Here is a 22,865-nt window from a genome sequence, read left to right on the forward strand (position 1 = left end):
ATGTCTGTCTAACATTCCGGGTTGGAACGAAAAACAGTTTCAAAACAAGTATAAAACATTTTTGTTTAAACTGTTTTAAACAAAAATGTTTATATCTAGGCACAACGTTTCGTCTGAGTTCAGGATTTTGAATTTTATATATATAGATAACTAGCTTATGCTCGCAACTTCGTCCGCGTGGACTACACAAATTTCAAACCCCTATTTTACCCCTTAGAAATTGAATTTTCAAAAATCCTTTCTGTATGCCAAATTTCAGCCTGATCCGTCCAGTAGTGTGAGCTGTGCGTTGATAGATCAGTCAGTCAGTCACCTTTTCCTTTTATAGGTATGTTTAGAAAATGGCCGCAAGAAAAAAGAAAAAAAATTAAAAAGCGTTATTTCTTATATGCTGGTAAGGAAGCGGAACCCTTCGTATGCAAATTCAACTCGCACTTTATCGATTTTTATTAGGTTCAAAGTTCATACCCGAATATCTAATAATAGTTTAATTGTCATTGATATGTCGTAACAATGGCGTGGTAGATATATACATATATATACAAAACACTTGATTCGATAACAAAATAAGATTAAAATAGCTATTTATGTTTGTTTGACCTACACTTTAGCCCGTGCGTAAATCCAGTCTGGTGTAATTTTCTTATGACATAGGTAATTAGGGTTCCGTACCAAAATGGTAAAATGGAACACATCTGCGATTTTGTCCCTCCGTCTATGTCAGAGCAGTTAGCAAAATGGTAAAAAAAGGAACCCATCTGCAATTTTTTCCCTCCGTCTGTATGTCAGAACCGATTATTATTTCAGTAGGCATAGTCTGCGACAGGTCGAGATGACATCTAGCGTATGAGGCGGGGGATGCTCCGCACACCCGCACGTCACCCACGCTCGCCCGTATCGGGTTGGCGCGGGGGTTGTGCGGGTGTGCGGGGCATCCCCACCCCGATTGCCATCTCGACTTGTCGCGTACTAACTATAGTTATACATACTTATCTATGATTTATTGATCATTGATCAACTTGAAAGCAAAAAGCTTTTGGGCAAAAGTGCATGTTTCAGGATTTTTGAAAACTCCACCCCTCACTGATTTCTAAATTTTCCACTCGAGCGAAGCGTGGGTGGTTCACCTAGTAGGTAGGTACTAGGTAGGAATATTATATCTGTTATTATTGCAATCTGCTTATGAGGGTTGTATCTCACAGAGTCAGCGTTACATTATATTATGAGATACTTACCTACTCGTTACCTCCCACTTCCCAGTAGTAGCTAGTAGGTAGAAGGTACTATGCGTTTCAACTGTGAAGACCATCGGCAAGGTAATTCTTGAACCTATCCAGCGATATATTCACTAGGTGCGGCGTTTTATAGTCATCATCATCATGATACACCCATTGCCGGCTCACTACAGAGCACGGGTCTCCTCTCAAAGTGAGAAGGGTTTTGGCCATAGTCTAGTCACGCTGGCCATGTGCGGATTGGTAGACCGTTTTGTAGTAACAACATATTATTCCAATGCACATCGGTGTTCGCACTCCTGTCTTAATCGTCATTCGCTTTAGACGCAGTTCGTTTGTAAATATTAAACTTTGTGATCTGGTTCCTTCTTCACCTGTCGTACCGCAAGACATCGCCATGGCCATGGTCTACACCCGTACGTAAGTAATTAGTCGAAATTCCACGGACACGTACAAAACGATTTCCCTCCTCATTTCTAATTCGAACCGCTAGGATTTGGAATGTTTTCCCCTTCAATTATTATATCGGTACCTTCAATTCGAGAGTGTATAGACTATTGGCATCTTCTAGGCGAGCGCGCTCCATCTTAGGCTGCATCATCACTTGTCACCAGGTCTGATTGCAGCCAAGCGCTAGTCTATAAATTAAAAAAAACCCGGCCAAGTGCGAGTCAGGATCGCGTAATGAGGGTTCCGTATTACAGTTGTATTTTTTCGACATTTTGCAGGATAATTGAAAAACTATGATACATAAAAATAAATAAAATCTGTTTTAGAATGCACAAGAGTAGACCTTTCATATTATGATACCCCACTTGATATAGTTATCTTACTTAGAAAAATTGAAAATACTAATTATTAGTTCATGACCACAATTTAATTTTTTTTTGTGTAATGTAACCACAAATTCACGGTTTTCAGTTTTTTCTCCAAATGTCAGCTATAAGATCTACCTACCTGCCAAAATTCATAATTCTAGGTCAATGGGAAGTACCCTGTAGGTTTCTTGACAGACCGACAGACAGACAGACAACAAAGTGATCCTATAAGGGTTCCGTTTTTCCTTTTGAGGCACGGAACCCTAAAAAAGTCTAAGAATAAAGAAGTCTAAGAAGAAGGCTGAATCCGTGCAAGAAGAAGAATTACCCGCGGTGAATAAGTTTTTAGAAGCTTCATCTGTTCCATGTCGTTCTCTTTTCCAAGTTACTGTCAGAAGCATAGATTAATTATTGGTCTCGCTCATGGTCAGAAGATTCTGTTCAAATATTTTTTACGTCCACATACTTATTCACCGCGGGTAAAACCGCGGGGCGCAGCTAGTTTAATTTGGACATTGTTTTTCTAGTGTTCACATTTGAAACACATAGTAGTAAGTATATTAGTACTACATTCTGCTGATGTAAATTCTCATACATTGTCACACTCATCAAGTTCCTATGAGTTGCATTCCAGCTAGTTCATAGGGAATTGTTTTAACAAGTCAGCAGCTATCTGCTATAAGCAAAACTATAAATTCAACACAGGATACGGGTTTCAAATATCATTCATAACATTTCGTGGGAAAGGTTTACGTGGTTTATGTAGGGTACTATTGTAATCATCATCATCATCAATCGATGGAGTCGTCCATCCACCTAGTGGGGGTCTTCCAACGCTGCGCCTTCCGGTGCCAGGAGAAAGAGGTCAGCCGCCGAATCTAACTCGGCTGGACGGTGGCGTTCAGGTAGCTTCGAAATGTCTTCTTGTAATTCCTCAGTATTCAAGACCAAAGTCTTCAAACAGTGCCTGTTGCCAGGAATGACATGGATCCGAGACGTGGTACCTTACTATGGGCCTCATAAGAAAGCTCAGAGTCACTCCGCGGGCGATGGAGAGAGCTATGCTTGGAGATTCTCTACGTGATCAAATCAGATATGAGGAGATCCGTAGGAGAACCAGAGTGACCGATATTGCTCAACGGGTTGCGAAGCTGAAGTGACAATGGGCAGGGCACATAGTTGGAAAAACCGATAGACGCTGGGGTCCCAAGGTGTTGGAATGGCGACCTATTGTACTATAAGTACAAAGTATACCTACATATTATATCTATCGATGGTATAGGTAAACCAACCTGGCTGAAAAAAGGACAGGTCAACTTAGTTATCATCAATATCAACCCATTGCCGACTTACTATACTTGAGCATGGGTCTAGTCTCAGAATAAGTAGGGCTTGACCATAGTCTACCACGCTGGGCAAACTTACGGATTGGCAGACTTCACACACTTTTTGAGAATATTATGGAGAACTCACAGATATGCAGATTTCCTCACGATATTTTCCTTCGCCGTTAAAGCGAGTGATATTGAATTTCTCTAAACGCTCATATTACCAAAAAATTAAAAGTGCGTGCCAGGGATCGAACCCCCGACCTCCCTAAATAAAAGAAAAAATATGATTGTAGTACGGAACTCTCGGCGCGCGAGTCTGACTCGTACTTGGCGGGTTTCTTAGGGTTCCATACGTCAAAAGAGAAAAAGGAAACCTTATAGGATCACTTCGTTGTCTGTCTGTCTGTCGTGTCTGTCAAGAAACCTATAGGGTACTTCACGTTGATCTAAAATCGTGAAATTTGGCAGGTAAGTACTATTAGGTCTTAATAGCACAGTCGAGGGAAAAATCCGCAAATCGTGAATTTGGGATTACGTCGAAAAAAAATTAAAATGGGTTCATGAACATATAGTAATATATATAATTAGTATTTTCAACTTTCAAAGTAAGATTACTATAGGTCTTACCAAGTGGGGTATCATAATATGAAAGGGTTTTACCTGTACAACCTGTACATTCTAAAACCGATTTCATTTATTTTTATGCATAATAGTTTTTGATTTATAGTGCAAAATGTCGAAAAAATACCCAAATACCAGAATAATAAAAACCCTCGGTGCGCGAGTCTGACCTACACTTGGCCGGTTTTTATTTATTTACTTATAATTGCAGTTATATAAAGGGATGAACCATGAAAAGCTAGCACAGTCTTTTCATTTATTAGTACCTACTTACTATAACACCTATGCCAAATTTTATGATTCTAGGCCAACGGAAGTACCTACCCTGTAGGTTTGTCTGACAGACACGATAGACAGACAGACGGACGGACAGATGGACAGACAAACAGACAGACCAGATAGTGATCCTATAACAGCGATCTCATCACACTCATCCGATCCGAATCCGTGCAAATACGGATATGAAAAATATCTACGACATAATATGTCATAAGCTAGCACACAAAACAAAAAGGACGTATTTTCACGGACTCGGATCAGATGAGTGCGTAACCGCCGAGGGTTCTTGTTTCCTTTTGAGGTACGGAACCCTAAAAACCCGCACCGCTCCACTACCGCTCAGTTATGCCACACGAGTAGAAGATATCCACTCGTGTGCTTATGCGCTATAATTACCTATAGTATGGATAAGAATAAATGAAAAAAAATCAGGCAAGTGCGAGTCGGACTCACACAGGAAGGGTTCCGTATATGAAATAACGCCTATTTTAATTTCATGACATTTTTAAAATTTTCAGCAATTCTTGTAATGAAATACATATTCTGTAAAAAGTTTCAGGTCTCTACCTATTATGGTTCATAAGATACAGTTATCTGACAGACAGACAGGAGGGCGAACGGACAGAGGGATGGTCACCGGAGTTCTTGTAGTAATAGAGTTCGGTTGGCACTCTTCGGGTAAGGTGAGAATCAGAAAGTAAGATAAAATAAAAGCAGTCATTCCTTAGAACTGATTTATTGTAATACTGTAACAAAACACTCACAGTTAACATCCTCGGCAGGCAGATAATTCATACCAAAATTTATTTTATAGGAATGATTTTCTTAAAATAAGAAAACCTAATCTTTATTTTTACGTTAAAATTGCTTCCAGGCTTGCGACATGGTCATATTGCTGCTGCGACATCGACCTTTGGTGTACGCTACGATGGACATTATTGCTATTTTTAAATCAATTACAGTTGGTGAATTTTTTTTTCAGTGACGGTTCATGTGATTTTTCACGAAGTGAAACGCTAAATCGCTTGTCAGCGACTTCACTGGTGGGGTGGTCATTAGCCACGGCCGAAACATCGCTCTACACAAAAACTAATTGTTTTGGTCAAAGTAAAATGTTAAAAAGAAGTGCCAAAGTAAATCTGAAGTATTTATTGGACCAAGTCGAAAACACTGAAAGCAATTTATAAATATAATTCCGCATTCAATATACCAAGTTTGTGTTGTAGTAACATTTTAGTAAACATTTCAAAAAACCCTGAATTGACACACTGAACTAGAAGGCAGTTATATGGTTTTTATATTACTATAAAAAGTACGCGACAGGTTTAAATGGCAATCGAGGAGGGAACACACCCGCACAGCCCCCGCTAGCCCGGTGCGCGCAAGCACGGGTGACGTGCTGGTGTGCGGGACATCGCCTGCCATATCCCAATTGCCATGCATAATATATAAGATAATGCAATGTGTCCATTTTGAAAATCTTACTTTTTACTTAGTCCATAATCCATTCATAGAGGCTTGGATTACACGTTCTGGTTCTATGGAGGCTCGATCGAAATCAAATCTTATAACGCTAAACGCCCACCGGCAGAGTCTGTCTCGGTTTGACTATGTCGGCAGTCTCACAAAGTCAAAGTACTAATACAGATCTGGAACCAGAACAGTGTATTTCGAGCTTTACATAATATTTTTATTTTTGTCATAAAGCCTGGGTTAAATCACGTGAGGGAAGGAAATCGGATACGAAATTGCGATGGTTTGGGATGTAGGTAGTTACTGAAATCTGACTGAAGAAATGCCGTGGCCTCGACGATGGTGATGGGCGGGGCGGAAGCGGCAGCGGGGACGAGACGATGATAGGTACCATATACCTCATACTGCCCTGTCTCCCGCTCCAATCTCGTGGACTTCCTACGCTCCGCGTCTAGGATGTCCAAAAGTCGATTGTGGGAATGAGTCGTAATCTTTTACTTAGGTATAACAAAATTCCGCAAACAATATTAGGCTTGCCTTTACAAGTTTAAAAACCTATTAAAAGTATACTTCTGATAGATATTACACAATCGAATATATGATAAAAAGTGTGGATTTGACTTGCAGCTCGCTCAAACCAATGCGCGGGACTGCAATTAAGTACTTTTACATATAGCTTAGGTACCTAATATTTCTTGTAAAGCAAATCTGTCAAATGAGCAACCGCCGAGTTTCTTGCTGGTTCTTCTTGGTAGGAAAGGCGTTCCGAGCCAGTGGTAGATGCACTTGACGATTTAAAAATACTTGTAAAAGTTTATTCGAATAAAAATGTTTCTATTTATATCGGTATCATATTAATTCCTATAAGTCCCGCTAATTGCTATTGCGCTGGAACCATGTCTTATTAACATCGAAATGACGTCATTTTGACGTCAGCCGAAATAAAAATACACCATCAGCTCGAAACTTCAGTCTAGTGCTGACGTCAGTAAAATGGCGGCCACGCGCATTAACAATTTGCGGGACTTATATTGTCATCGCCCCGCTCAGCGCTATTGTCAAGGCCGCGACTTAAATGAAACATAAAACTAAATTATTAAAATTATTTATAGCTCAATATCTATTATTAAGCACAAGCCATACCGTGAGCTAGTAACATAGCTCACTAGCTTCAGAATCTTTTCATAATTCAGTTCACACCACGAATTACAAGCTAAGTAACTAAAACTAAGCTATCCTGGCCGACTGAACTGAACCGGGCTAACAGGTTCACCCGCACAAGTTTCAGTTTTCATTCTGAACCTAAGTATTTTAGCTTGCGTAGCTTAGCTTAGTTAGTTTAGTTCGCGGTGTGGCTGGTGTTTTAAATTCCATAGTTAAATCGATTTCATTTATTTAAATTAGGTACTGCATTTTGTCATTTGATTACAATTTCATTAAAAATATAGTGCCTATATTACTTGTAGTAAATCTCTTTCAGCGTAAGAGCCTTTGCACGCCAAGACGTGATGGTTAAACTTCACATGGTTCATTACTGTCGATACATTACACATTTAATGGTATACACACGCCGGCACATATACTTCGTAAAACCGATAGACGTTGGAGTCCCTGCAGCTGGAATGGCGACCTCGATCTGGAAGACTATGGGCCTCATAAGAAAGGTAAGAGTCACTCAGCGGGTGATGGAGAGAGCTAAGCTTGGAGTGTTTCTACGTGATTAAATCAGAAATGAGGACATCCGTAGGAGAACTAGAGTAACCGACATAGCTCAACGGGTTGCGAAGCTGAAGTGGCAATGGGTAGGACACATAGTTCGTACAACCGATAGACGTTGGGGTCCCAAGGTGCTGGAATGGCGACCTCGCACCGGAAGACGCAGCGTTGGAAGACCCCCCACTAGGGGGACGGACGACATCATACGAATCGCAGGGAGCCATGTATTCAGGCGGTGCGAGACCGTGGCGTGTGGAAGTCCCTACAAGAGACCTATGTCCAGCAGTATGATGATGATGTATATCAGAAATGAGGAGATTCGTAGCAGAAACAGTGCAGTGCTGACATAGTGCAGTGAGTTACGTAGGTAGGTGAATAATTGGAAATGGGTTGGGCACATAGTTCGAAAAATCGATAGCTGCGTGTATGTATGTAGATAGATGGGTGCGTGTAGATGCGTGGATGCCATGAATTTAAACATGTTTCTTGCATTTGTAATAATTTATTGCGCGCAGACCGTCAGTTGGTTTTAACAAGAAGAAGAACAAAAGAATTTATAAAAACGTCAAATACAGAACAATATACAAAATTGTAGGTGGTTACTTTTTATGTTGCATGAACTGACATTTGGAAAAGATAATAAATGTGTGATTTTAATTAGATTATTAATATTTGATTCTAATATGTTAAACATGGGTTCTAAAAGTGAAATTAATCATAATAATTTATCTATATACAATAACAAAACTACTACTATGAAGAAACAATTAAATAATTAAGTAAACATTAAAATTATAAGGCGACGAATTAGTAGATACGCATTTGCTGTGAAAGTATTGTAGGCGCTTCAACACGTTGGAAGTACAGTTAAAGGATGTTGAGAAAGCGAAGCGTTGGACCCACTACACTAGGTGGGCAGGCGACATCAAACGAGTATGCGGGAGCCGCTGGACGGCGGCGGCGCAAGACCGTGGCGCGTGGAGGTCCCTACAAGAGATATGTGCAGCAGTGGACGTCTAGGCGCTGATAATGGTGATGATGATGTACATCATAATATTATGCTATAAAACGACAAGCTTTTCGAAAATGTCGTGTGCAAAGGCTCCAGGGCTTCAGTAATGATTTTTATTTAACAAATCATTTTCACCATTTTGTATTAGGAAGACAGCCAAATAAATCATTTAAAAAATGTTTAATAATTATATACGAGTACTTATCACATTCATAAGAAAGGCGAGAAGGTAAATTTTTCTTCCAATAGGTATGCATTTAAAATAATTCTTTTATTATTATACCTACACTTGACTATATTCGATTTTTAATTTCGTGGAATTCTGACGTTTCTTAATGTTACCAGAGATATGATAGTTCCCAGTAGATTATGGATATTAAGGATTTTTATGAAGGCGTAAGTTTTTATTAAATTATTAATTATTAATAGGATACTATTTTAATATCAAGTGCCACACTTTATTATATCAACGTCGAAACAAGAGAAAAAATCAACAGATCATATCAAGGTTGGGTGTAGGTATGTAATAAACCTTTTAAAGATTTCCACTTTTATCCTTAATATTAGGTACAGCCATTGACTTGTATATTACTTCGTATGGACAGGGCTATTGAACAAACAAAATGGCACCGATTCAGTGGTGCTTTAGCACCAATGCAACCTCAGTGACGTCTGGATTTCAAACGGGTCGTTCATTAGTATCTAAAAGGTGGCGCTGATTTATTTGGTTCCAAAATCGTGAAAAATTTTATTCGCTTGGGCATATCTTGTCATTTATATCGATGGGTAAAGCTTATGGCTTTTTCATGTTGACAAGTATTTAGCGTAATTTAGGTTAAATTAGTGCTAACGTGGTGCTAACCCTGTTTTTCATACAAATAGCCCACCCAATGTGTAAAATGACATCTGTCAGAATTCTACCAAATTAAAAGTCAGAATATACCTATAATAATTTTCACGATTTGATCACGAATAAAATCCTAAGTAATAATGTTAGTTCATAATATTTCAATACAATTTACAAATCATGATTGTTTTACAGCAAAAGCTTTAAGCCCGCTCTACACTTGCTGCGACAGTCGACGAGCGCGAAACAATTTAATCTATTTTACCTTAACTGATGTAAAATGTCTTGATTTGACTCAAATATGTCTTGATTTAAATTAATTCAGTCATGATACTAAAATCGTAACGTCCATAAATAAAAACTTTTTGGCGGTATTGACCCCCAGTCCTGCTCCGTCAGTGTTAAAGCATTTTTAAAATCGGTCAATGGCCGAAAATTTACGAACTATAATCAAATTGTAAATAAGTAAACGAGATAAAATCACGACAAATAACTAATAGTGTTGGAGAGAAATAAACGTTACTCAATGAATTATGTATGTCTATCAGTTCATCCTTTTTGCCGGGCTGCGATTTTACAATAGTGTATATGTAGACTGATATATTATTTAGCGCGCAGTGATCGTGGCCATAGATTTTATTCGCGTGTAAAGCGGGCTTTTCAAATAGAAAAATTCACAATAAACCTACCTAGGTACATGTCTATTTACCATATTGTATAACAGATACAGATGTCATATAAATATATAAATGACGTCCTCACTATAATAACACACGTGTAAGTTATTGCACGAAATTAAATTTTACAGGAACAAAAACTGAATGAATGCAGTTGAAACTTTACTGTAATTGTACCATTTTGATCGAAATCATGTACTTTGAACTGAAGTTTAGCACAGTTTTAGGCTGCTTTACTTGAAAGTTAGTCAAGTTTGTATTCATTGATGGAAATCAAGAACTTTGGGTTCAATTTTAGCACAAATTTAAGCGGTTTGATTACAGTGGCCCAAAACGTCCGGAGAAGAAAAAAGTATTTTGATCAGAAGTGTGCACAGTTTTGTACGCCTGTTATTCTTCATTAAGTATAATATATTATATCGACATAATCAAAATATATGTAAATGAAGGTTTTAAGGTTTGATCAAATCAAACGTGCGTCGGTAGCGACAACCCACGAAAGCGGCTCTCAGAATTTGCGAAGTTACTCGTAAGATGCGTTAATGTATAATAAGGTCAGAAGTGTAGATGGAAAATCGCCTTTAAAACAATGGCCCGTAAATCTAAATTAAATGCCTTTATCGATATGATTCCATATACAATTTAATAAATAAACATTGCATTTTTCGCTTCCAAAAATGCCTTTAAATCATGATGAAATAAATTTCTAGTTCATAAACTCAAAAATGCACTCAATTATTATACGTTTCAACTGAGAACACCACCATACTTAATATTTGCAATGTATCTAACTAGTATTCGATTTTTTTTTTGTAATTCTCATGGACTAGCAATACCAATTTTGCGATATTTTGTAAATTTTGTAATATTAAGTATAATATTTTGGTTGGTTTTCTCTAAAAATAGATTTTTATTATAATATACCTACTAACTAAGCAGTATCTTGTCGATGATTCTTCTCAATTGAAAAGCATTATAATTATTGATTTCATATTTATCAATCCTTTATCAATCATAGTTTCTAATCAGTTACTCATCATTTATCTCATCTATTGCTTAGTGCCAACATAAAAAAACTAGTTAATGAACGTTTGAATTTTTTAAACTAAAATATATAGCTAGGTATTAATGCCTTTTTTATTTAACCTAACATTTTATCACATTTCGATAATGCACTAGAAAATATCTCACACATTTAGGTATAAAGTTAGATATCTACATTTTTCTAACAACTATACATATTATGTAAATGGCTATAGAGATTCGGGGCTACATAAAGTCATAATACAATTTACTTAGTATTTAATTGAATATTTCAACAACTCCCGACATTTGGCATCGTATCTCCCAAACTCATAGTGTCAGTGGACCCAGTTTGAGTAGTACCACCTGAGTACCTACTGAGGTCGAAAATTGAATGGAAATTTCGAACATTGGTAGGCAACTGTTACATATATAGGTACTTAGTAGCTAAGAAAGGGATATAAATTATTTTCATATATAAAGATATATAGATAGATTTAGATTCAGATATAAAGGTCCTGAGTCTAAATATATTTTGGAAAGTGGAAGAGGGACACGTATCCTAAATACATATTATCTGTCTTGTATATAAGTGCCTATTAATTTTCAAAACTATCCTAGAACTTAGACACGATAAAGACTGGATTATAAATATAATCGATTTCACTGTAGAGCGCCATTCCCAATAGCGAGTGAAACAAAAGCACCATTTTTAACTTCTTTAGAGAAATCCTTGGGAGGAAATGTGATGAGTAAATTGATTTTAGTTAAATTCAAACACAAAAGACCACGTTGAAATAGTCCATGGGTTTGGGAGATACGATGTCACAAACGAAACGGGCGCGTAAAAGACATAACCCCGTGTTTATAGCGTCAGGGATAAAAACACAACCCGCTTAGCGACTACCATTATTGGCATGTAAATAATACTAATCTCGAAAAATAACATTGAGCCATACAAAACTCACGATATTTAGGAAACTATGTAATAATTATTATAACAGTATAAAATGGACCTAAAAGCAAAATTACGGGAAAAGAAAAATAAGCCCTAAATCCAATTTGAGCCTTAATCTATCTTAGTCTTTCCCGTTAGTCTATTATTCTTCACCTTTGATTATATCTAAAATACTGACGTAGGAACCCGTTAGGAAGCCGAGAATTCCGAAGCAGATGAGGAACAGGTTCTTCCAGAGGACCCAGTTGTAGCGACCGAGGCCGTTGGGCCGGTCCCAGAAGGTCACTGTCTCGATGACTGCAGGGAATATGAGACCGAGGAACGAGAGGCAGACGGCACCGACCAGGGAAATAAAAGGGCCTAAGTCTGGAATGGCTATGGCTATGCAAAGGGTCAAGATGATGATGGCGATCCTGATGCTGTACTCCGCGAGGTTCTTCTTGGCGCCGAAGAAGTGACGGACGTTCTTCCAGATAATCTCCATGGGCACGTAGAACTGGAGACAGTATGTGAAGAAGATAGCCACGGCGATCATCAGCTTGACGCTTTGTCCCAGCCTGAAATAAGATACGGATCACATTAAATTAACTATACATGTGCATTTCTCGACGTGATCAAATCGAAAATGGGGAGATCTGTAAGAGAACTAGGGGTATGAGTTTAATAAAAACTGCCATACCGCTTGCAGGTTAGCACGCATTCATCTTTGATTGCATCATCACTTACCACCAGGTGAGATTGCAGTCAATGGCTAATTATGTAGCTGAAGGGTTGATGTAATGAAGAACCAGCTACATATAGTGATGTTTATTTTACACTTTACAATTGATATGTTATGTACAATACAGACGGGCTCGCGAGCTTTATATAATACAATGGTAGAAGATGTTGACGTGACGAGCGGATGATAGGGAATGTGGAATCTTGTAACATGCGTCACCAGGAGGATTCCCCACTGCGTTCCAAATTTGAATATTGTTGTGTGGCAGCTGCGAAGTTTTCCTAATAGCTGCCAGCCAAGTAACGGTAGAGGTTGCACCTCTACAATTTGTACTTGAATAAAAATAAAAATAAAGTAACCGACATAGCTCACCGGGTAGTGAAGCTGATGAGGCAATGGGCAGTTCACATAGTTCGAAAAATAGATAGAGTCCCAAGGTGCCAGAATGACAATTTTTATTTTTTTTGCAGGAAGTACCCATACTCTAGCAGCCAGGCAGAACTATAAAATAGAACCCTTTTCAGATATATATTTATACCGGCTGAAATACATATCGACTGTGAACTGGCACACGTCCTCAAGTTTTTGACTGTGACTACGTGGAACATGAATATCGCTGACTGTGTCAATTTGTGACTGTGAGTTAAGAACCTCCTCATATTATAATGTAGACAACGACAGGTCGAACTACACATCTCTCACAGCACTGCAGTCCCATCGTAACTACGACTCATGCAACTGAGTTGAAATATCGACAAATCAGAATCATCAAATTAATCGTTAATTAATTAATTAATTGCAGTCAAGAACTAACTTGTATCTGAATAAAATAAAAATCGTGGTTTGCAACCGTTATCTACCTTATTATACGTCGTTAAACCACGAAATAAGCTTAAAATCATAAGAAACTCCTCTTAGTCGGTTAAAAATGTTCAAAAGTGAAAATAACATTAAAATACTTACGCTTCATTCTGAGGCAAATTGAGAGTGATGCTGCCCTCGGTCTCGTCGCCGAATTTCAAATATCCAAAGAATCCAACAAGAGCATACAGTGAAACCACGAAAAACATGCCAAAGTTCAAGACTCCGGGGCATCCGATGAAATGAGTGGGCGTCTTCATGTTGTTCTCGAGGGGCATCACCACACCGATGCCTTCCAGAGCGAATATGGCAGTGCCGAAGAAGGTCGGTAGACGTTCCCATTCAGCGAACGGTTTTCGCTCATCCAAGCTAGGGATATCTTGGAATAGATAGTAAAAAGTTATCGACATTCCAGTTGCGACAAGCAAGTTGGCAATCATTGAGAAGGGAGCCAAGTATTTCAGATTCCTGATGAGATTCATCAAGATCAGCAGGGGTAAGAGTGCCACCATGTAGATCCGCAGGTCCAAGTCGTGGGGGAGCCAGTCGCTCTCCTTGGCGTGGTAGTCGACGACTTGCTTCACGTTCTTGGCGACGAAGACGATGTAAACGCAGCAACAGCCCAGGAGGTCGATCACGAGGAACCAGTTTATCATGGCCCTGGAAAATAAAAATAATTTCGTTAACTCGCATACCCTCAATTTTAACTGGTTATCACGACAATATTTTGATACCTTACACAAAATACTTTTATCAATGTTTTTGATAGCAATCGCGTGTTTCCTACCGGCTATGCCACCTTCAAAGCAGGAGTAAATAAACTATAGGCAAGTATGTTTCACCTCAGACATTTCCTTTCAGCGTACAGTATTGCATAAAACTCTAAGTGAAAATAATAATAAAAAAATAGAAAAACTATTTCAGTTTTAACTCTTTACTGATCTCTACTTGGATTTGATTTTAAATGATAAGTATTACCAATGGTGATAGCCTAGTAGATCATGGACACGCACCTCTACTACGCTACGCTTTGAGCAATTCAATATCACTTGCTTTAACGGTGAAGATGGCGGTAAATGCATTTGACGATTCAAAAGTATACTTGTAGTCATTGCAAAAAAAATATTTCTATTCTCTTCTAAAAAGGAAAACTTCGTGAGGATCTCCGAGATCTCTATAATGTACTCAAAGAGGTGTGCAGTCTGCCAATCCGCACTTGACCGGGCGTGGTAGTTATTATGGCCAAGCCCTTCGAATCGAAGAGACTCAGTAGTGACCCGGTGATGAGTTGATGATGATGATGATGATGATGACGATATTTTACTGACAGTAAGACGACTTACTTGGCAAGCCTCGAAAATTTATGCGCAGCTGGTGGTCCGGACAAGAAAGCGGCTTCTGCAGTTTCGGCGAAGCCCAGCGAAGGCTTCTGCATCCTCCTGCACAGCTCGTGGGCGGTTTTCACGAGGACATGCACGCAGTAGGTGCAGATGCCGCCGATCACGAAAGTGGCCACCAGCCCGAAGTAGAGACCTGCGTTCATGAACGCCATCGGCATGGCCAAGATGCCGCTGCCGAGCGATCCCTTCAGCAAGTGAATCAACGTGTCCAAGTCTCTGAAATGTAAAAGTAGCATATATTAGATTTTAAAATTTTGAATCTCAAGTCAAGAGAAAGTTGTAGTTGGTATCTGGTAAAATGAGTTCTGGATGGCATGGGAAGGGTTGTGTCTGCAATCTGTGCATCCGTAGATACCCACCTACTGTTCTTTTATATTTCGAGTGCTGACAAAACGAAAGGTGCTGACAAGCCAATCAGGAGGCAGACAGACATACACACGCTTCCATCATTGTGCAAGTTCCAGGTCAGAACTCATTTTTGTAGCGTCTATTGTGCCGGAAAACAACCAGGAGTGGTTTTAAAAACATATCATCCACTACATATGTAACGAGTATATACGTCGCTTGCTGAGTGATATACGAGTATATCGCTCAGCAAGCGATGCGGAAGACAGCGATGTAGCAAGCGATGCGGAAGACAGCGATGTAGAAAGCTATGCTGGGAGTTTCTTTAAGTGATCAAATCAAAAATGAGGAGATCCGTAGGAGAACCAGAGTAAGTGACATAAATTACCAAGCCAATATTAATGGCCAGGGCACATAGTTCGAAAACCGATAGATGTTGGGGTCCCAAGGTGCTAGAACGACGACCTCGCACCGGAAAGTGCAGCGTTGTTCCCCGTGCATAGGTGGACAGACGACATCAAGCGAGTCACAGTGGCGTGTGGAAGTCCTACAAGAGACACGTTCTGCAGTAGACGTCTGTCGGTTGACGATGATGATGTCATTTTTGTCAGCAAAGGTGAAACTTACGACGTGGGGTGCGCCAGCTTCCTGTGCTCGAAGGGGTTATAGTCCTCGTCCACCTCAGTGTCCCGGCCCGGGATCTCCATGAGGGGCAGGGTGGAGCCCGCCTGCTGTTCCACCGGTATGTCATTTGGGTCAACTTTGTATCTGTGGAACCGTCACATACAACTGTTATAGCCTATGCCTTTCATGAACACAATATATAAGACTATTTCATGTTGGTACGAGTAGGTTAAAAGTGAGTGAATAACAGTGTAGTTTCAAATCTAAACTGACATCAAGCACAAGAAATGTGATGGCTCATGTAGTGAAAACACGGAAAGCGCCACGGATCAAGCTAAATGATGAAATCTAAATTCAATCGAGGTGTGAATGTGTGATCGCGGTCGCGAATCGATGTCTCGGTAACTTTGTTCTAAACGCGCTTACTTATGACGACTGTTAATTTAATTACTTATTCCCGAATTGAATCTACATCAAATTGGTATATTGTTAGTTAGGTACTCAGTGTTTTCTGTGTAAGTGTCAGGGGTGTAGTGTGACATTCATTATGGTCTCCAAGATGTATAGATTCGTTTATTTAGGTAAAGTGCGTGTCACTCTATTAAGCCTCGGCATTTACAAGATTGGTCGGCCCGATCGTGAAATTTAATACAGCTTTACGTTGTCGATTAATGCTTTAAAGTTTGAAAGTCGGGTAAAGAAAATTTTGAATACGATAGTTGCACTTTAGTATTTTTATTATACAAGTGCGACTCGTATTTGCGTTATAAGTATTCGTATGTCGTTACTACATGAAGCTGTCGGCTAATTTAAAGATGGTAGCCAAAAGGACATAAAGCTAGATCAAATTTGTACAGAAACAGACGATCGCGAGCCAATACCGAGCCTGAACAGAGATAGCGCACGAAGCGAAGCCGTCGCGAGGCTCACGCGGAGTTGGCGGGATATCGAGAGGCGAGGTGCTCGACGAAAGCTGAATGCATTTAACTAAGGCCTTTCTCATGACGATATTTTCACGTGCAGTCAACGTGAGTCTTACGACTGAAAACATTTTTTTTTAATTTATCGAGTAGCGCTTGGCTGCAATCAGACCTGGTGGCAAGTGATGATGCAGCCTAAGATGGAGCGCGCTCGCCTAGAAGATGCCTATTCACTCTTGACTTGAATTACGAATGTATGCAAAGTTACACAGACTGTAACTGCCTCCAGTTGTGCTTGACGCGCTTCAACTGCACGTGAAAACGCCGCCTTGTGCAGACACTAACCGTATTCACTATCACTACTATGAGGTCTCACAGTGGGCTAGAACGCACAGTGTAGCTTCCACCAATCAGATTACTGTGTCACGTCAATTTTCAATAACCTGATTGGTGGAATCCACACTATGCATTCGAGAGCACAGTGAGACTTCATAGTAAGAACCTGCACTTTGCCCGAATATGGTGACATAGACCTGCTGGTTTTGGGAGATCCGTTATTTTTTTGTTGACCCAGGTATTTCATCCTGCCCACACTAAGGCGTTTACTAAGACTGACACAATTGCTATGAAGTTTGTAACTTGCACAAAAGAATTGATTTAGCAGAAATTATCTGTCCACGTTTCCACATTCAGGTAAGGCAAAGGTTACTAATAAGTATTAGAAAATTTTCATCTTTTACCGAGCACGTTCTGAGAATATCCCACCAGGGCCCTGATTCTCTATGACATTGAATTCTTCTGTATAGGTACTCTTCATATGAGAACTGTCATTGTATGTATGACGTTACGACGAGCGGCCATATACGGGCAGTTCGAGCAGTCCATCGTAGTTGAATTTTTAATAGAGAAGTTGAAAATTCAACTGCGGTCTGTCGTTCTGCGACTGCTCGAGTTCGTGTATGATAATGAAAGGAAAATTGCAGTACACTATGCAGTAGGCTCGAAGCAGTTAGTCATGACTGCTTCGAGCTGTCCGTTGTATGGCCACTCTCACGTGTAAGTTCGTAAGGCTACCCGTTCATTTTGGCATACCTAAGTTCAATCCATTATGTCGATCGGAATGGGTAATTAACACTAGACGTTCATTCCGACATCAGTCTGGTTTGGAATGATAATATTAAAAATCCGTCATACCGGATCATCAGTGTATAAATCAATGCAATACTATAGGGGTTGAAGTGATGCCAAAGTGAGCGTCTAACCAACCAGAAAATTCATAGCGAATTAGGACCCAGCTCTTAGACCACAAAGATAGATTGAGCCGCGACTACAGCTAGCCATATTGATCTCATTATTTTAGCAGTACCAAATAAAATAAATAAACAAAATTGAAACCATAAAATGGAATGATGTACCGGTGTATGAGTCCATTGCGATAGCGAGATGATCAAGGTCGCAGAACGACTTTAATCTCGTGGAATCTGCACACGCCTTCCCGGATCGTCTCCGAAGCGTCGCGCTATATTTTATTAGCTCGTAATAAGTACTTAACAGTCAACATACAATATAAAATACCATTTTATCGACAAAACATTGCTCGAGTAAAGCAAAGCCCCGGGTCGCAGCGACCCAGGACGCCTCGGGGTATTTAACTGAGGCTCATAAAAATACGATTCTTTTTTGTTTTTGACAGTAGATAAATAGACTAGCTTTTTCAATGTCCTGTTGAACAAAAATGTCAAATATTATTACAATAGATTGCTTCCGATGATAAATGTGCACTAAATATTATTATTCAAAATTCAACTTGCCAACTAAAAGTGATGTTAAGCTGTGAAGCATGCTTTTGGTTGAACTTCATTTCAAAGCCGTAGGCGTAAGGTAGTAAGTAGGGGCATTCAATAGAAATGGACGGATATGGAATCAAATCAAATTGATCATGAGGAAACCCGATTATCCGCATCTGACGGACGGACATCTCAAATCGCGGCATCTCGCTGGAAATGGCGCATTTTTATATTTATAGACAAGCGCTTGGCTGCAATCAGGCCCACTGGTAAGTGTTGATGCAGCCTAAGATGGAATGCTCTTGCCTAGAAGATGCCTGTTCACTCGTGACTTAATTTTTTCAGACTGAGTAGGTCCATAATATTAACTTTACAATAGATTTACCTAAAGTAAAGTACTTGATACTAAGACTATCAATACTTAAATTTAAAGCTACTAAAGGTACCCATTGAAATTTTTTTTGAACTCGCTTTCTTGTCAGTCTATGTTCGTTTATTTGATAGCTAAGAAATCCACTGGAAGGGGATTCCAAATCGTGATGTGCTGAAAATCTGTTTATTTGACTGATTTTTTACCTAAGTAGGTACCAACCCCTAAATGACTTGTTCAACCGACAGTTTAGTATTTTGTTTAAAACTATAATTGCAATCTAGGGTAGTGCGTAAATTCTACAATATTATTCTTATAATCAATTTTCACATGCTTTTACACAAATCTAAAAAATCTATTAAAAGTATGCTCATGCAAAAAACATTTTTAAAGAGCGTAGAATTGACAATTACTTTCTTATGAAATTGTAAATCTAATCTTTGAAAAGAGCAACCGCATAATTTCTTGCTGGTTCTTAGTAGAAAAGGCATTCTGAATCAGTGGTATTTGACGATTTTAAAGCACATAAGTAATTGAATAAAAAATCCTTCTATCCTATTCTATTGAAATAAATTGAGTCGAGTTCTAAATTATTTCAATATGCTCAATTACAATTGTGTTTGTAAGGATTTTTGTAATATATTGTTAATTGTTTATTAATCAAATGCGAGTCTTCTTGACACATAAAACTATACAAGCAAACGACGTATAGAAGCATATTTTCTATCATTCATCCATTTATTAGTCCAGATGATCGGGTTTCTATAACTGCTATAATAGGGATGATGACTACGAGTCAAATCAGCGACTTTTAATCAAACGTCAAAACGCTTGCTTAGTAAGGGCGTTGTATGTCTTGTACTTTTTTAATTAAATCGATAATTTAAACTGTTTAACCAACTTAAAACTATAACAGCGGACGTGGGTTTTACGACTTTTAGAAGACCCTCTACATATTAGTTCCTAAGAAATAATTTATTTTTGATATATCATAGTCATCATCCCAAGTAGTAACAACACTGGCAGTCAAGCTTGGGTCGTTGGTGATAAGGATCCGCCCAAGGAAAGGAACATGTCCACTTACTTGACCATAACGATATCTGACAGATCATTTCTGACTCCTTTCCTCTTGGGGTCATATTCGGCAATCATCGGCCGCATTTGGGGTTTCTGGAAAAGAAAAAAACAACTATATATTTGTTGAAATATGACGAGAATTGTTCAAAATGTAGGAAGAAATCAAGCGGACGGACAGACAGCGGAGTCGCCGCTGTCTCTCCGTCCGTCCGTCAGTCTGACAGAGGGCTGTATCTCGTGAACCAAATAGGTTAGGTAATAGAGACCTGAAATTTTCACAGGATGTGTCCTCCTCTTAAGGAAAGGCAAAGGTCGTGAACCATGGACCATGGATGGATATGGATTTTCACAGGATATGTACAGTACGCGGCAGAAAATAATGTACAAGACAAAACATGAGACAATTCTCTACAAATCTGCTATTTCCTTCTAAAGGCCGATGTACATTATTTTCTGTCGCGTGCTGTATTTCTATTGCTGCTATAATAACAAATACATATTTGTTGAAAATTTCCAAATTGCCGCCATGAATATTTACAAAAATTAAAAAGTGTTATTTGTTGACCGATTTTTTGCTGTAAATGTGCGACTTGTTCACTGCAATATCGCCCGCGCAGATCGCTAATCTGTACGGAGATTGACCGCCGCCTCCGTAGCCAAAATCCGCTCGAGAGGACATGTCATGTTTGTGTATTCATTCGTGACGCCATATAGTGACGTGAGGGCTTGGCAGCTGGCCCAGGACGGGCGTGCATTAGGCAGGGGCTCGGTAGGCCGCGTGTTTACACCGCGTGACCCACGCACTGGTGTTTCGCGGCAAAAATAGCCCAATCTCCAGCACCAAGAGGCGTTCGCAAATAACTCACGGCATCTACATCTTATTGTAACCCTCTATAGCTTATCGGACTGGGAGCGAATATTTTTTTATATATTTTTATTTAGACACAAGTTAGCCGTTGACTGCAATCTCACCTAGTGGTTTAAGTGACGATGCAGTCTAAGATGGAAGCGGGCTAACCTGGGAGAGGCAGTTTTTAATAAACCCATGCCCCTTTGGATTCGGACATCGTACCGGAACGCTAAATCGCTTGGCGGCACGGCTTTGCTGGTAGGGTGGTAACTAGCCACGGCCGAAGCCTCCCACCAGATTTCCAATTTAGAAATTATACAATTCAAATTCCTGCCAGAAATCAAATCCGGGACTTCCCACTAATAAATCCGGAAGCTCATAGATTGAAACCTCATCCATTGCACTATTGTCGTACACCTCCTAGTCAGTGCAAGTGTGAAGGTAGGGGTTCCTTGGAGCGTTAATTGTCTCATCATCATAATGGTCAACCCATGCCGACAGAGCACGGGTCTCCTCTCAGAGAGACTGGTTTGGCCATAGTCTGCCACGCTGGCCATGTGCGGATTGGTAGACTTTACACACCTTTGAGAACATTAAGGAGAACTCTTAGGCATGCAGGTTTCATCACGATGAGGCTGAGTTTGTTAAGGGCAGGTTGTGGGCTCATTCTTCTCTGGGCGCGTTTGGAACCCTTGTAGCTTTAGTTTTAAGTACGCGTAATAATTATCACCCCTATATCTTACAAATCCAACAACCGACCATCAAAAAGAGTAATTTATTAAATATTTTGAATAAATTATTTGAATTTTGGTATTTTCCTTCACCGTTAAAGCAAGTTATATTTAATTACTTAAAACGCACATAACTCCGAAAAGTTAGAGGTGCGTGCCCGGGATTAGCCCCCGGACCAATAAAATAAATTGTAGATAAATTGTAGTAATTCTTAGAAGTGGCTAACAAAACAATGGTTAAAAGTTCCGTTTATTTTATCACCCTAAGCGGTCTCACAGGTAACTGAAACAAGGGTGAACTGTACCCCTAGGACTTTAATAATAATTCCATGAGTCACATAATACCTACATCAATTCTGTGTGCATGCTATTTCATTCCCCTTGTACAGCTAAGTAGTTGCTTTAGTGCAGGGGTACTCAACCTTTGGAGACTGTCCAATCTTGGCCTCATTTTTGTACACTATCTCTTCTATATATATAAAAATGAATCCCTGAATGTGTTGCTGATCGCAAATCTCGAGAACAGCTGAACCGATTTCGCTAATTCTTTTTTTATAATATTCCTTGAAGTACGAGGATGGTTCTTACGGAGAGAAAAATTTAAAGAATTGCCTGAAAAAGAATCGACTGTTAGGCGGTACGAAGTTCGCCGGGGCAGCTAGTACCAAATATAAAGAAAAACCGGCCAAGTGCGATTTGGACTCGCAGAGGGCGATTGGTCATTGGTTGTCTCACTTGGCAGACCCTTAAAAGCAAAAGACGTACTCAGAGCTATAGTATTAAGCCGAACATTAAGTATATCGTATATGCCAAACATATTATATTTTTAATACATAATAATATATAAAAAACCGGCCCAGTGCAAGTCAGACTCGCGCACCAAGGGTTCCGTACTCTTTTTTGACGTTGGCACGATAATTCGAAAACTATTATGTATAAAAGAAATCAAAATCTATTTTAGAATATACAGGTAAAAGCAGTTAACTAACGTGGATATTATGTCTTATGGAATTTTAATATGGGGTAAAGCAGCAGATAGGTATTGGGAGAATTTTTGTATTACAAAAAAAGGGCAATACGCGCAATTTATAACTTAAACCACGCGATTCCCTTCGAGAGAAATTTAAGGAAAGAGGTATCCTTACAGTAGCCTCGCCCACGACACAATACCATCGCCTTTATTCAAATT

At 39.3% G+C, this 22,865-nt stretch overlaps 1 protein-coding gene across 2 annotated transcripts in view; it reads right to left on the reverse strand.

The window, feature by feature from the left end:
* Positions 1-5,004: 5,004 nt before the first annotated feature.
* LOC117995575 (proton-coupled amino acid transporter-like protein pathetic) overlaps positions 5,005-22,865 on the reverse strand; it is a 56,972-nt gene continuing 39,111 nt past the window's right edge. The window contains exons 2-6 of one of the 2 annotated variants that reach the window (XM_034983562.2): positions 20,103-20,188; positions 15,945-16,085; positions 14,916-15,188; positions 13,675-14,232; positions 5,005-12,547 (exon numbers count right to left, since the gene is read on the reverse strand). In XM_034983562.2, coding sequence (XP_034839453.1) covers positions 12,133-12,547; positions 13,675-14,232; positions 14,916-15,188; positions 15,945-16,085; positions 20,103-20,188 — 1,473 coding nt within the window. In that variant the 3' untranslated portion in view covers positions 5,005-12,132. Of the gene's footprint in view, positions 12,548-13,674; positions 14,233-14,915; positions 15,189-15,944; positions 16,086-18,276; positions 20,083-20,102; positions 20,189-22,865 lie in introns of those variants that run through there. The other variant, XM_069508977.1, reaches the window with a different exon arrangement.

The sequence above is a fragment of the Maniola hyperantus genome, chromosome Z (genome assembly GCF_902806685.2).
Source record: "Maniola hyperantus chromosome Z, iAphHyp1.2, whole genome shotgun sequence".
NCBI classification, from domain to species: domain Eukaryota; kingdom Metazoa; phylum Arthropoda; class Insecta; order Lepidoptera; family Nymphalidae; genus Maniola; species Maniola hyperantus.